We start from the raw sequence: 13,709 nt of genomic DNA, 5'->3' as shown, positions 1-13,709 counted from the left end.
TTAAAATTTTCATATATAATGGGTGGACACATTCTACTCTTAAAAATTAAACCATACATCTATTTTATTTGTTTAAAATTTAAGCAATGTACCTGAAACGTTGACCTCCACCCCCAGAACTATCTTCAGAGGTAATAATTCCATTGTATACCCGTATTCATTCTTTATAGCTGCTGTTTAAACTATGGCTATATTATAAAAGCCAGTGGAACCTTCCTAATAAATTATCATAGAAAATTTAATTGGCCTTGAGATAACTGTACACTAAGAGAACGGCTAAATAAATTCTAACTACCTTAGAAAACTTAATTGGAACACAGTTGTCCAAGAAAAACCTCTCTGAGGAGGTGACATTCAATATAGAGACAAATATAACCTCTTATCATTTCTTAAGTTTTATTTCTTTTATCCTTTTGGAAAATGGAACTTAAAGTATCAAAGTTTATGTTTAGTATCTAAAAATATCAAGAACTTAATGATCTTTATAAAGATAGAGTTATCTATATTCCTTTAAAACTAAATTATTTTGATTCAAATCTTTTAAAAAGGGGATTGCCATTTTATTTGTTAATTTTTTTGACAGATTGGTAGCAGAATTCTGGAAATAAATAGATTAACTCTTAGGAATAGAGTTTATAGGGCCAATGCTACCAGCAAAAGTGGCTTGAATTACCTTTATATCAAAACTGACTGACGTTAAAAGCAAAAATAAAGTATCCACTGTCTGTTAAATATGGTAAAGTCATTTTCACATATGTATCTGTAGCTACTTTAAAACAAAATAATAGCTTCCATCTTTTGAATGATGGTATCTCCATTCATAATTAATATTACTTATTACTTCATAGGTAATACTACTTATTATTATTTATTCTTTACTTATTATTAAACATATAAATATATAAATTATATAAGTATATAAATATTTATTGTTAAACTACTTATATTACTTATTATTTTAAAAATAATCTATTATTATTATTAGGTGTCATTTTTACTTTCTTTAAGAAGAAAAGGGGGACAACAAAAATTTTCATAATACACAGAAGACAAGTTAGCACGGGGGTGGGGGAGTGAAATCTTTTTAAATGTGATTTCTGCATATTTCCAAGGAGGCCAAGGATAACTAATCATTTCAATCAGTAATTCCAAAATAGAATTGTATCCCTTCCACTCTTTAACCCTAGAAAATTTCAGAATCAGTTTCAGGATCCTGCCTTCCCCACTTCCAACCTTGTATGTAATCAGAATCAGGTCTGATTTTCACCTCCCCTACCTTGAGAATGAATTGCTGCTACATAATTGTGAGTATCTGGATGTGAGAGTGTTTTGGAGTGCACACCAAAAACGGTGGAAAACTACTGGTTTAAATAACATCTACAACACAATTTTAATTAATAACTATTTTTAAAAGTTGACAAAGAACTTGCTTTTTCTTTTTATTTATTTTTCCCTTCAGAATTTGAACCTTTCATTTCAGGATTTGGGGGACCCTTATCAAGTTGCAAATTTTAACAGGATTCTTAGAAGACTAATTCGAGTTGAAACCCTCTGGTTAGTGGATAATTCACTGGTGGACTTAAGTGCCACAAAATTGCCAAGGTACCTGCCCTTTAACATGTCTAGTTACTAAGTTAAAGTCAAATATTTGGTATTTGGACATATATGATGATTTTCTGTACCTACTATGGCCAAATGGTCAAGTCTTAAAGGTAATAGTGGTAAGTGATACCCAAGCAAGGCAAAAAGGTAAATTTATACATCAAAATGTCATACTTTAGAGGGGAAAAAAATCTATTCCTTTCCAAATTAATATTATCATCAATTTTTAGAGGAGTAGTTTGGTATGAGGGAATCACACTGGCAGAAAAGCTTGCCACATCCCTTATATTGTACACTGGAAAATGCAATTACATTATATAAGTACAATTGTTGTAACATAGACATTTTTAGTCATATTTGTTGAGCACCCATGAGACTTCAGGTAGCTGACAAGAGTCTTGGTTTCTCTGAGGTGAGGGTAGTCCATCAGAATAGCAACAGAAACAAACTAAAAGTTTTAAAAATATATCTATAGATTCTTTGGTCTTCCAAAGATCCCAAACTCCTGACATTAAAGATAATCTGCCTTTTTGCTCATGATTGCGAGAACTCTTTTCTTAGAGAGCTGCTGTCTGCTGCACTAGGCGCACTGGGTAGGTAGAGTGCCAAGAAGTAGGAGATGAAGGAAATTAAGCAGACACAAGAAGGAAGGGTAAATCCTAGAGCTGGTTAAGTTACATCTCTGAGCTGGGAACACATATCCCTGGGTGATAAAAAGACCATCACAGCCACATGGGAGAGGGAAACGGTCAGGAGATGGAGGAATTGTCAGAATATGCAAAGTCCCTGGGTATCTTCAGGCATTTCTAAAGCCCCTCTGAAATTTTAGATAGACTTGCATAGCATTTGACTTTACTTGTGTTCTTTTTAAGTAAACTCTACACCTAATGTGGGTCTTAAACTAAGCACAACCCCGAGATGAAGAGTTGCATGCTCTAGTAGTTGAGCCAGCCAGGCACCCCTACTTAGGTTCTTCTTAAATAATAAATTTTTAAATATGGAAATAAAAATTCTCAAAATAAAATTAATATCACTACTATAAATAAAAATCATTGGTAGTTGATATTGATTTATTCAGGTTTTTGTTTCTGTTTTTGTTTTGCCAGACTCTTTTCTAGGGATATGATGGTGATAACATTAATTATATTTCTAATACATATTTAAATATACATGCAACAAAAACATGTTTAATAGTCACATGGCATACTTTAGAAATACTAAACTAGAATATAGTGTACTTGAAGTATTTGAACTTGACCTGATCCAGATCAATAAACCTCTAAATCTTTGATATATTACATAAAAAAGAGAAAGAGAGAAACCATAATCATTAAAGAAAAGACTTGCCCCAGATTTAGTGTTCTCTTGATATCTTTTTTGGCTTTTCTTTCTATAGAAATAGACTATATAATATCAAATTATGTAATTGCAATTCAAATTTTACAACTGCCAAATCAAAGTATCAAAAGAGAAAAAAGTTGATGTATTAATTCATGGCCTCCTGCTTTCTGCCCCAGGGAAAAACACCACACTTGGTTTGCTGCTTTTCACCCCTAACATCCTGCAGATTGGGGATGTGTGATGGGCTGAATCTCAGAGCCCAGGGTGGATATACATTGAAAATGAGAGAATGACTAGCAGACAAGAAAAGAACAGATTTCACAAGAGGACAGAAAGAGGCGCAGAGGAACTGCTTAGGTTGGGGTTTCAATTAGAAATCGTAGTTAGGCTGGGGTTTCAATTAGAAATCATCGTCACACTAAAGTACTCCAAAAAGCTTATGTGTAACCTGGAAAAGAGTAAAACCCCAAAGTTATCAAATGTATGATTAGGAGTGTACAAAATGTCCATATGAAGAGAGAGTGGAAGGAAACAAGGAAATGAAGAGTTGTGAAAAAATTACAATTCAGTCGGGTAGGGAATTCAAACTGGATTTTTCTAATAGAGTTGTGTGGAAGCTCTTTCTCTCTGTTTAGCACCATCTTTACCATTAGCAATAATTATTTACTAAGTGTCTTTGTGGGGTACAAGGCCATAAATAAGTTCCCTGTGTTTCTCTCATGGTATTTAATCCCAGCTTATACATAAAGAATTTTTCCTTAAGGCAATGTATTAGTGATTTGAATTATTTCCTCTACTTGCATGGCCTTATACAATTAGAGCTTTAAGGCAAAAATATTGAGAAGCAGGATATGTCAGGAAAATGTATTCAACCTCAGTGCCCAACACACATTTCTTCTCCTAAGGATACCTTTTAGTTTTCTTTTATATATAACCAGATTTTTTTTTCCTTTTTCTAATTTTTTTTTTAAGATTTTATTTATTTATTTGACAGAGAGAGATCCCAAGTAGGCAGAGAGGCAGGCAGAGAGAGAGAGGAGGAAGCAGGCTCCCTGCGGAGCAGAGAGCCCGATGCGGGACTCGATCCCAGGACCCCGAGATCATGACCTGAGCCGAAGGCAGCGGCTTTAACCCGCTGAGCCACCCAGGCACCCCTCCTTTTTCTAATTTAAAATATTATTTTTTCAATATAAAATTTAAGTATGGGAAATTTAATTAGAATTTAAGTAGGGAAAATAAGAACAGATCTCACTACTTGGAGGTAATACTCTCCGTAAGTTGTTATGTGTCTGTGTGAACGACTAGATCATTGAGATTCACTCATTCACCGCAGCCGTTCACTCCTTTATTTGAGACATATTGCAAACCCACCATGGACTATCTACCATGCCAAGTACTGAGTGTATACCCTGGAAAAGAAAACAGACTGTATTCAGCAAGCTTATAGTCTCATATATTCAGCTTATTTTCTCTCCATATTTTGATATAAATATTTCTCTTATAAACCACAGTTGTAGAAAATATCACTGTCATTTCTTTGAGGGGTTATGGTCTAGATGAGGCATGCTAGTCCTGTCCAAGATTTAGTAGTCAACCATCTTCTTCAGGAGACAAATGACAAGGTGTTTATATTTTTAATCCAGATGCAGGGTTTTAAATATGAACAAAAACCATCTCACATCTTTCAAACAATTGCCAAAGATACCTCAGATACAGCATTTATCCTTGGCCGAAAACCACATTGAGTCTCTGACTGGGCTCTCAAGTTTATGCTGCACTCCACTAGAATCCCTTACGCTCAAGAGGAACCCTTGTGAGTTTCACCAAAATTACCGGAAACGGTAAGGCCCCCAAACATCTTTGTCATCTATGTTCTTCATTGAATGTTATACTTTGACTGGCTGTTTCCCTGGCACTTAAATTTACTTGGCAAATATTTATCCTATCTACTATACTTTCAGCATTTCATGCCTCTGATGTCACCTGAAGAACTTTGAACCGATCTTTTTTAAAAAAAATTCTACAACCCTGGAATAAATCCCACTTGGTCGTGGTGAATAATCTTTTTAATGTACTGTTGAATCCTATTGGCTAGTATTTTGTTGAGTATTTTCGCATCTGTGTTCATCAAGGATATCGGTCTATAGCTCTCTTTTTTGGTGGGATCCTTGTCTGGTTTTGGGATCAAGGTGATGCTGGCCTCATAAAATGAGTTTGGAAGTTTTCCTTCCATTTCTATTTTTTGGAACACTTTCAGGAGAATAGGAATTAGTTCTTCTTTAAATGTTTGGTAGAATTCCCCCAGGAAGCCGTCTGGCCCTGGGCTTTTGTTTGTTTGGAGATTTTTAATGACTGTTTCAATCTCCTTACTGGTTATGGGTCTGTTCAGGCTTTCTATTTCTTCCTGGTTCAGTTGTGGTAGTTTATATGTTTCTAGGAATGCATCCATTTCTTCCAGATTGTCAAATTTATTGCCGTAGAGTTGCTCATAGTATGTTCTTATAATAGTTTGTATTTCTTTGGTGTTAGTTGTGATCTCTCCTCTTTCATTCATGATTTTATTTATTTGGGTCCTTTCTCTTTTCTTTTTGATAAGTCGGGCCAGGGGTTTATCAATTTTATTAATTCTTTCAAAGAACCAGCTCCTAGTTTCGTTGATTTGTTCTATTGTTTTTTTGGTTTCTATTTCATTGATTTCTGCTCTGATCTTTATGATTTCTCTTCTCCTGCTGGGCTTAGGGTTTCTTTCTTGTTCTTTCTCCAGCTCCTTTAGGTGTAGGGTTAGGTTGTGTACCTGAGACCTTTCTTGTTTCTTGAGAAAGGCTTGTACCGCTATATATTTTCCTCTCAGGACTGCCTTTGTTGTGTCCCACAGATTTTGAACCGTTGTGTTTTCATTATCATTTGTTTCCATGATTTTTTTCAATTCTTCTTTAATTTCCCGGTTGACCCATTCATTCTTTAGAAGGATACTGTTTAGTCTCCATGTATTTGGGTTCTTTCCAAACTTCCTTTTGTGGTTGAGTTCTAGCTTTAGAGCATTGTGGTCTGAAAATATGCAGGGAATGATCCCAATCTTTTGATACCGGTTGAGTCCTGATTTAGGACCGAGGATGTGATCTATTCTGGAGAATGTTCCATGTGCACTAGAGAAGAATGTGTATTCTGTTGCTTTGGGATGAAATATTCTGAATATATCTGTGATGTCCATCTGGTCCAGTGTGTCATTTAAGGCCTTTATATCCTTGCTGATCTTTTGCTTGGATGACCTGTCCATTTCAGTGAGGGGAGTGTTAAAGTCCCCTACTATCATTGTATTATTGTTGATGTGTTTCTTTGATTTTGTTATTAATTGGTTTATATAGTTGGCTGCTCCCACATTGGGGGCATAGATATTTAAAATTGTTAAATCTTCTTGTTGGACAGACCCTTTGAGTATGATATAGTGTCCTTCCTCATCTCTTATTATAGTCTTTGGCTTAAAATCTAATTGATCTGATATAAGGATTGCCACTCCTGCTTTCTTCTGATGTCCATTAGCATGGTAAATTCTTTTCCACCCCCTCACTTTAAATCTGGAGGTGTCTTCGGGCTTAAAATGTGTTTCTTGGAGGCAACATATAGATGGGTTTTGTTTTTTTATCCATTCTGATACCCTGTGTCTTTTGACAGGGGCATTTAGCCCATTCACATTCAGGGTAACTATTGAGAGATATGAATTTAGTGCCATTGTATTGCCTGTAAGGTGACTGTTACTGTATATGGTCTCTGTTCCTTTCTGATCTACCACTTGTAGGCTCTCTCTTTGCTTAGAGGACCCCTTTCAAGATTTCCTGTAGAGCTGGTTTGGTATTTGCAAATTCTTTCAGTTGTTGTTTGTCCTGGAAGCTTTTAATCTCTCCTTCTATTTTCAATGATAGCCTAGCTGGATATAGTATTCTTGGCTGCATGTTTTTCTCGTTTAGTGCTCTGAAAATATCATGCCAGCTCTTTCTGGCCTGCCAGGTCTCTGTGGATAAGTCAGCTGCCAATCTAATATTTTTACCATTGTATGTTACAGACTTCTTTTCCCGGGCTGCTTTCAGGATTTTCTCTTTGTCATTGAGACTTGTAAATTTTACTATTAGGTGACGGGGTGTGGGCCTATTCTTATTGATTTTGAGGGGCATTCTCTGAACCTCCTGAATTTTGATGCTCGTTCCCTTTGCCATATTGGGGAAATTCTCCCCAATAATTCTCTCCAGTATACCTTCTGCTCCCCTCTCACTTTCTTCTTCTTCTGGAATCCCAATTATTCTAATGTTGTTTCGTCTTATGGTGTCACTTATCTCTCGAATTCTCGCCTCGTGGTCCAGTAGCTGTTTGTCCCTCTTTTGATCAGCTTCTTTATTCTCTGTCATTTGGTCTTCTATATCACTAATTCTTTCTTCTGCCTCATTTATCCTAGCAGTGAGAGCCTCCATTTTTGATTGCACCTCATTAATAGCTTTTTTGATTTCAACTTGGTTAGATTTTAGTTCTTTTATTTCTCCAGAAAGGGCTTTTATATCTCTCGAGAGGGTTTCTCTAATATCTTCCATGCCTTTTTCGAGCCCGGCTAGAACCTTGAGAATTGTCATTCTGAACTCTAGATCTGACATATTACCGATGTCTGTATTGATTAGGTCCCTAGCCTTCGGTACTGCCTCTTGTTCTTTTTTTTGTGTTGAATTTTTACGTCTTGTCATTTTGTCCAGATAAGAGTAAATGAAGGGGCAAGTAAAATACTAAAAGGGTGGCAACAACCCCAGGAAAATATGCTTTCAGAAAGTGGTTGGTTCAACATCCGCAAATCAGTCAATGTGATACAACACATCAATAAAAGTAAGAACAAGAACCATATGATACTCTCAATAGATGCTGAAAAAGCATTTGACAAAGTACAACATCCCTTCCTGATCAAAACTCTTCAAAGTGTAGGGATAGAGGGCACATACCTCAATATCATCAAAGCCATCTATGAAAAACCCACCGCAAATATCATTCTCAATGGAGAAAAACTGAAAGCTTTTCCGCTAAGGTCAGGAACACGGCAGGGATGTCCATTATCACCACTGCTATTCAACATCGTACTAGAGGTCCTAGCCTCAGCAATCAGACAACAAAAGGAAATTAAAGGCATCCAAATCGGCAAAGAAGAAGTCAAATTTTCACTCTTCGCAGATGATATGATACTATATGTGGAAAACCCAAAAGACTGCACTCCAAAACTGCTAGAACTTATACAGGAATTCAGTAAAGTGTCAGGATATAAAATCAATGCACAGAAATCAGTTGCATTTCTCTACACCAACAGCAAGACAGAAGAAAGAGATATTAAGGAGTCAATCCCATTTACAATTGCATCCAAAACCATAAGATACCTAGGAATAAACCTAACCAAAGAGACACAGAATCTATACTCAGAAAACTATAAAGTACTCATGAAAGAAATTGAGGAAGACACAAAGAAATGGAAAAATGTTCCATGCTCCTGGATTGGAAGAATAAATATTGTGAAAATGTCTATGCTACCTAAAGCAATCTACACATTTAATGCAATTCCTATCAAAGTACCATCCATCTTTTTCAAAGAAATGGAACAAATAATTCTAAAATTTATATGGAACCAGAAAAGACCTCGAATAGCCAAAGGGATATTGAAAAAGAAAGCCAACGTTGGTGGCATCACAATTCCGGACTTCAGGCTCTATTACAAAGCTGTCATCATCAAGACAGCATGGTACTGGCACAAAAACAGACCCATAGATCAATGGAACAGAATAGAGAGCCCAGAAATAGACCCTCAACTCTATGGTCAACTAATCTTCGACAAAGCAGGAAAGAATGTCCAATGGAAAAAAGATAGCCTTTTCAATAAATGGTGCTGGGAAAATTGGACAGCCACATGCAGAAAAATGAAATTGGACCATTTCCTTACACCACACACAAAAATAGACTCAAAATGGATGAAGGACCTCAATGTACGAAAGGAATCCATCAAAATCCTTGAGGAGAACACGGGCAGCAACCTCTTCGACCTCTGCCGCAGCAACATCTTCCTAGGAACAACGCAAAAGGCAAGGGAAGCAAGGGCAAAAATGAACTATTGGGATTTCATCAAGATCAAAAGCTTTTGCACAGCAAAGGAAACAGTTAACAAAATCAAAAGACAACTGACAGAATGGGAGAAGATATTTGCAAACGACATATCAGATAAAGGACTAGTGTCCAGAATCTATAAAGAACTTAGCAAACTCAACACCCAAAGAACAAATAATCCAATCAAGAAATGGGCAGAAGACATGAACAGACATTTCTGCAAAGAAGACATCCAGATGGCCAACAGACACATGAAAAAGTGCTCCATATCACTCGGCATCAGGGAAATACAAATCAAAACCACAATGAGATATCACCTCACACCAGTCAGAATGGCTAAAATCAACAAGTCAGGAAATGACAGATGCTGGCGAGGATGCGGAGAAAGGGGAACCCTCCTACACTGTTGGTGGGAATGCAAGCTGGTGCAGCCACTCTGGAAAACAGCATGGAGGTTCCTCAAAATGTTGAAAATAGAACTGCCCTATGACCCAGCAATTGCACTATTGGGTATTTACCCTAAAGATACAAATGTAGTGATCCAAAGGGACACATGCACCCGAATGTTTATAGCAGCAATGTCCACAATAGCCAAACTATGGAAAGAACCTAGATGTCCATCAACAGATGAATGGATCAAGAAGATGTGGTATATATACACAATGGAATACTATGCAGCCATCAAAAGAAATGAAATCTTGCCATTTGCAACAACATGGATGGAACTAGAGCGTATCATGCTTAGCGAAATAAGTCAAGCAGAGAAAGACAACTATCATATGATCTCCCTGATATGAGGAAGTGGTGATGCAACATGGAGGCTTAAGTGGGTAGAAGAATAAATGAAACAAGATGGGATTGGGAGGGAGACAAACCATAAGTGACTCTTAATCTCACAACAAACTGAGGGTTGCCGGGGGGAGGGGGTTTGGGAGAAGGGGGTGGGATTATGGACATTGGGGAGGGTATGTGATTTGGTGAGTGCTGTGAAGTGTGTAAACCTGGTGATTCACAGACCTGTACCCCTGGGGATAAAAATATATGTTTATAAAAAATAAAAAATTAAAAAAAAAAAAAAACTTATGAGAAAAAAAAAAAAAAAAATTCTACAATACACTCTTCTCTCAGATAATTTATGATTGCTTTAAAATTGTAGGCTTCTCTTATAATGTAACTTTACATATACAAAGATGCTTCATTTTAGACTTTCAAATCCTATGTGTTTTCTCTCATAATGTTTAATAGATATTATGTTTTTTTAAAGATTTCTATGTACAGATTCCTATCAATGTCCAAGTGATAGTTTTATAAATGGTTTATTCTCTGGGTTTTGTTTGTTTGTTTTGTTTGTTTTGTTGGGAGAGAGAGAGCAAGAGTGATCAGGGGAGGGGAAGAAAAAAAGGGAGAGAGAGAATCCCAAGCAGGCTTGATACCTGGCACAAAGCCTGATGCCACGCTCAATCTCATAACCCTGAGGTCATGATCTGAACCAAAATCCACAGCTGGATATTCAAACAGCTAAGCCACCCAGGCACCACTATTCTTTGACTTTATTTTCATTCCTTTGGGCCACAAGGGCACAATTAAATGGATACAAAGAAGTGACTGATTCAATCTACCCCACTGGTTGAAGGTCCTTGAAAGCCTGTGAAGAATAAACCATTTTATTTCTTTGTCACTACTGGAAGATTCCTAATGGTAATAATGCAATGTATACCTTGGGGTATGCAGAAAATTCCTTCTTCCCTAGCTAATTCCCAACACCACCTGTGGGAATTTAAAGGGCAAAAACAAGCCACTGAGTTTTAGAACTTGTATTTGTCCCCAGATAACAAGTCAACTCATGTCTCAGTTTGAATCTGTCATACAAAGGATTAGATCATCTCTAGGTGTGTACCTGGTCTATGATTATGTCCTTCATCTACATTCGACTTCAATAAAATCCTAGTTCTCACTACCTTCCTTTCTCAAACTGCCATTTTCCCATGACAACAACCATATTCTGAGGCCTAGATAATATTAGACTCTAAACCCTGATGTATAACAAAAAATTGTCAAAATAAGAATTCTAATCTCTGTTGCTCCTACATAAATCTTATTACTGCCATTGTCTCCCCCATGACTATAGACTGAAGGCAAAATTCATGTTCTGTGATAATAAATTCTCAAATTGCTTTTACATAAGTGAAAACTAGCAGCACAGTTGCTTTAAAATTGAACGAAGATTTAACTATAATAACATTTTGAAATTTAAAATTGTATTTCCTATAGTCAGAGGAGGTTTAGCTGGACATTTCAACATCATTCATAAAAAGGCACCTTTCTAGTCATAAAGAAAATTGATTAGTATTACATTTTAGTTTTGTTAATTTATACATGGAATTTTATTTTGCTCCCAATTCAGTTACTTGCTTCCCCTCAAAGGATGCCTTACAACAATAGAATTAAGATTAACTGTCTGAAATCTGATATGCCCTGAGGTCTCACTATAAATCTGTCTTCAAGATTTATGATGTGGTATAGAGTTATGTGAGAATGAGGGATATAATGAGGCTCTTCTATTTTCTAATGTTAACTCTGTTGGATTGAGTCCAAGGTGGATACAGACTGGCATTCAAGCTATAAAAAGCCAGATTGTATTGACTTGCATAGTACAGGGATACTTTAAACAGAAAGATCTGCCCAAACCAAACTGAACTCCCAAGTTCATCCAAATTTGGGTTCAGTCACCTAGCCAAAACCCACACTTTGAGGATTATAACAGATTTCATTCTGTCTCTGGGTATCTCTGTGTCCAGGATTTGGGCCAGACTTTCAGTGTCCCTTTACATCATAATCAGAATTATTTAAGTATAAGACTTTCTTGGTCATTGTCACCTAGAATTGTGACTGTCTTTCCCTTCCTCCTTTGTCTCAGATCCTCCAATAAGAAGAAAGCACAGTTCAAAAGAGAAAAAACTTACTGATAAAGCTCATAGCGTAAGTCCCAGTAGGTAGAAGGCAGCCCCATGTCCTGGGACAACCATAGACAAACTCTTTCACTCTTCTTCAGAAGTCAATGTGATCTGAGTTCACCACAGTTTGACTTTTTGAAAAGTAGTAGCTAGGGTTTCCTGTCAGCTAAGTCTGAACATTAGGGTCAGAAGGCTTAGATTTTCATCTTTGTACTGTCCCCCACAGGCTTTATGATCTTGGATAAATGACTTAAAACAGGGGACAAAAACCTGACAGAACTGGTGTGAGGATTAAATAAGATAACGTTTAGGAAGTAATTAGTGTTAAGAAAATTATGTGGCCAATGAGAGCACCCAATGAGGTCAACACCACCATTAGTTGACATAGCATGTCTACTGACAGGTTCTGGTATCTTTCATCCTGGGCAAGTCCTAATATGCATTTCCTCTGGTCTGAGCCCACAGAACTCCCGTATCTAGAAAAACCATCCACTTGAAAGGAAACACTGCTTTATAATTCTGCTAGGCATTTGACTGTTTAACTGGGCTGATGAGCGGGACCCCTTCCTGAACCTGGAAGTGACTGTGTAAATCTGAAATGTGATCTTCAGAAATGCTCTCTATCAAGAGAAAATAACTCAGGACAAGACTATTTCCCACCTCTTCTCTTATGCCTTAGAGCCAGAATTCTTCCTTAACTATCACTAAACAACTTTACTTCTTTAAAAAAAAAAAAAACTTTTAACTTTCTAATGTGCACACATATCATTATCTCATTCTTTCTCTCATGGTTATTTGGCTAAATTCCTTCATTTTTCCCCTTTATAGAACATTGTAAAATGGGACTGAAATTCTCTTATAAAAACAGACTGTACATAGCACCACTTCTCTGATCTATAATTATGATCTGTAGAACTATATGGTAGCTCCCGAAGAGGACAAGCTACAGCAGCATGATCAGCTCAATGAACATAGAGTATTTTATTATAACACTATTGTAAAGATTAAAAAAAAGAATAAAATGATAGACACTCATCTCTTAATCAATAATGCTTTTGTTCAGTATAGTTACTTATTTTTTTTTTTACTTTTGCTTTAGAGTGTTTTCCTGTTTGCCAAACTTAAAAATGCTGGACGGAATTCCGAAGCTACCAGAAGATTCTTCACCACCAGAAGCCAATATGTTTTCAAAAATGTGTATTATATCATAATGCAATTTGTATAAAAAGAAAGCAATCACTATTGTTTCTAAAAACTCATAAGTACAGGAGATACATATTGTCATATTATCAATATGTCACTTACCATGTATATATCATATATATGATATATTTATATATTGCTTTCCTTTAAATTAGTGATCTCCAGTTTTGTTTTATTTTTAAAGATTTTATTTACTTATTTGACAGAGAGAGAGAGAGATCACAAGTAGGCAGAGAGGCAGGCAGAGAGAGAAGGGGAAGCAGGCTCCCTGCTGAGCAGAGAGCCTTATGCGGGGCTCGATCCCAGGACATTGGGATCATGACCTGAGCTGAAGGCAGAGGCTCTCCACCCAGGCACCCTCCAGTTTTTAATTCCATACTCCAACAGTATATTTGAAGTATTCACACTTCAAATAAATTTTGAACATATACATATAATTTTTATTTAGAAATCTTATACCTAAAATACTAGAGAAATATATAATGAATA

General features: G+C 36.4%; 1 protein-coding gene across 1 annotated transcript in view; it reads left to right on the top strand.

The window, feature by feature from the left end:
* The window catches only part of LOC132010101 (uncharacterized), a 30,251-nt gene extending 16,827 nt beyond the window's left edge, over positions 1 to 13,424 (top strand). Inside the window, exons 5-7 of the mRNA XM_059388060.1 lie at positions 1,481 to 1,602; positions 4,587 to 4,784; positions 13,117 to 13,424. Of these exons, the coding sequence (XP_059244043.1) occupies positions 1,481 to 1,602; positions 4,587 to 4,784; positions 13,117 to 13,228 (432 nt within the window). The 3' untranslated portion in view covers positions 13,229 to 13,424. The remainder of the gene's footprint in view (positions 1 to 1,480; positions 1,603 to 4,586; positions 4,785 to 13,116) is intronic.
* The last annotated feature ends 285 nt before the right edge of the window (positions 13,425 to 13,709 follow it).

This window comes from Mustela nigripes, chromosome 2 (assembly GCF_022355385.1).
Source record: "Mustela nigripes isolate SB6536 chromosome 2, MUSNIG.SB6536, whole genome shotgun sequence".
Classification (NCBI taxonomy): Eukaryota; Metazoa; Chordata; class Mammalia; order Carnivora; family Mustelidae; genus Mustela; species Mustela nigripes.
The sequence above is the reverse complement of the archived record's forward strand: the minus strand, read 5'-3'. Positions and strand labels throughout refer to the sequence as shown.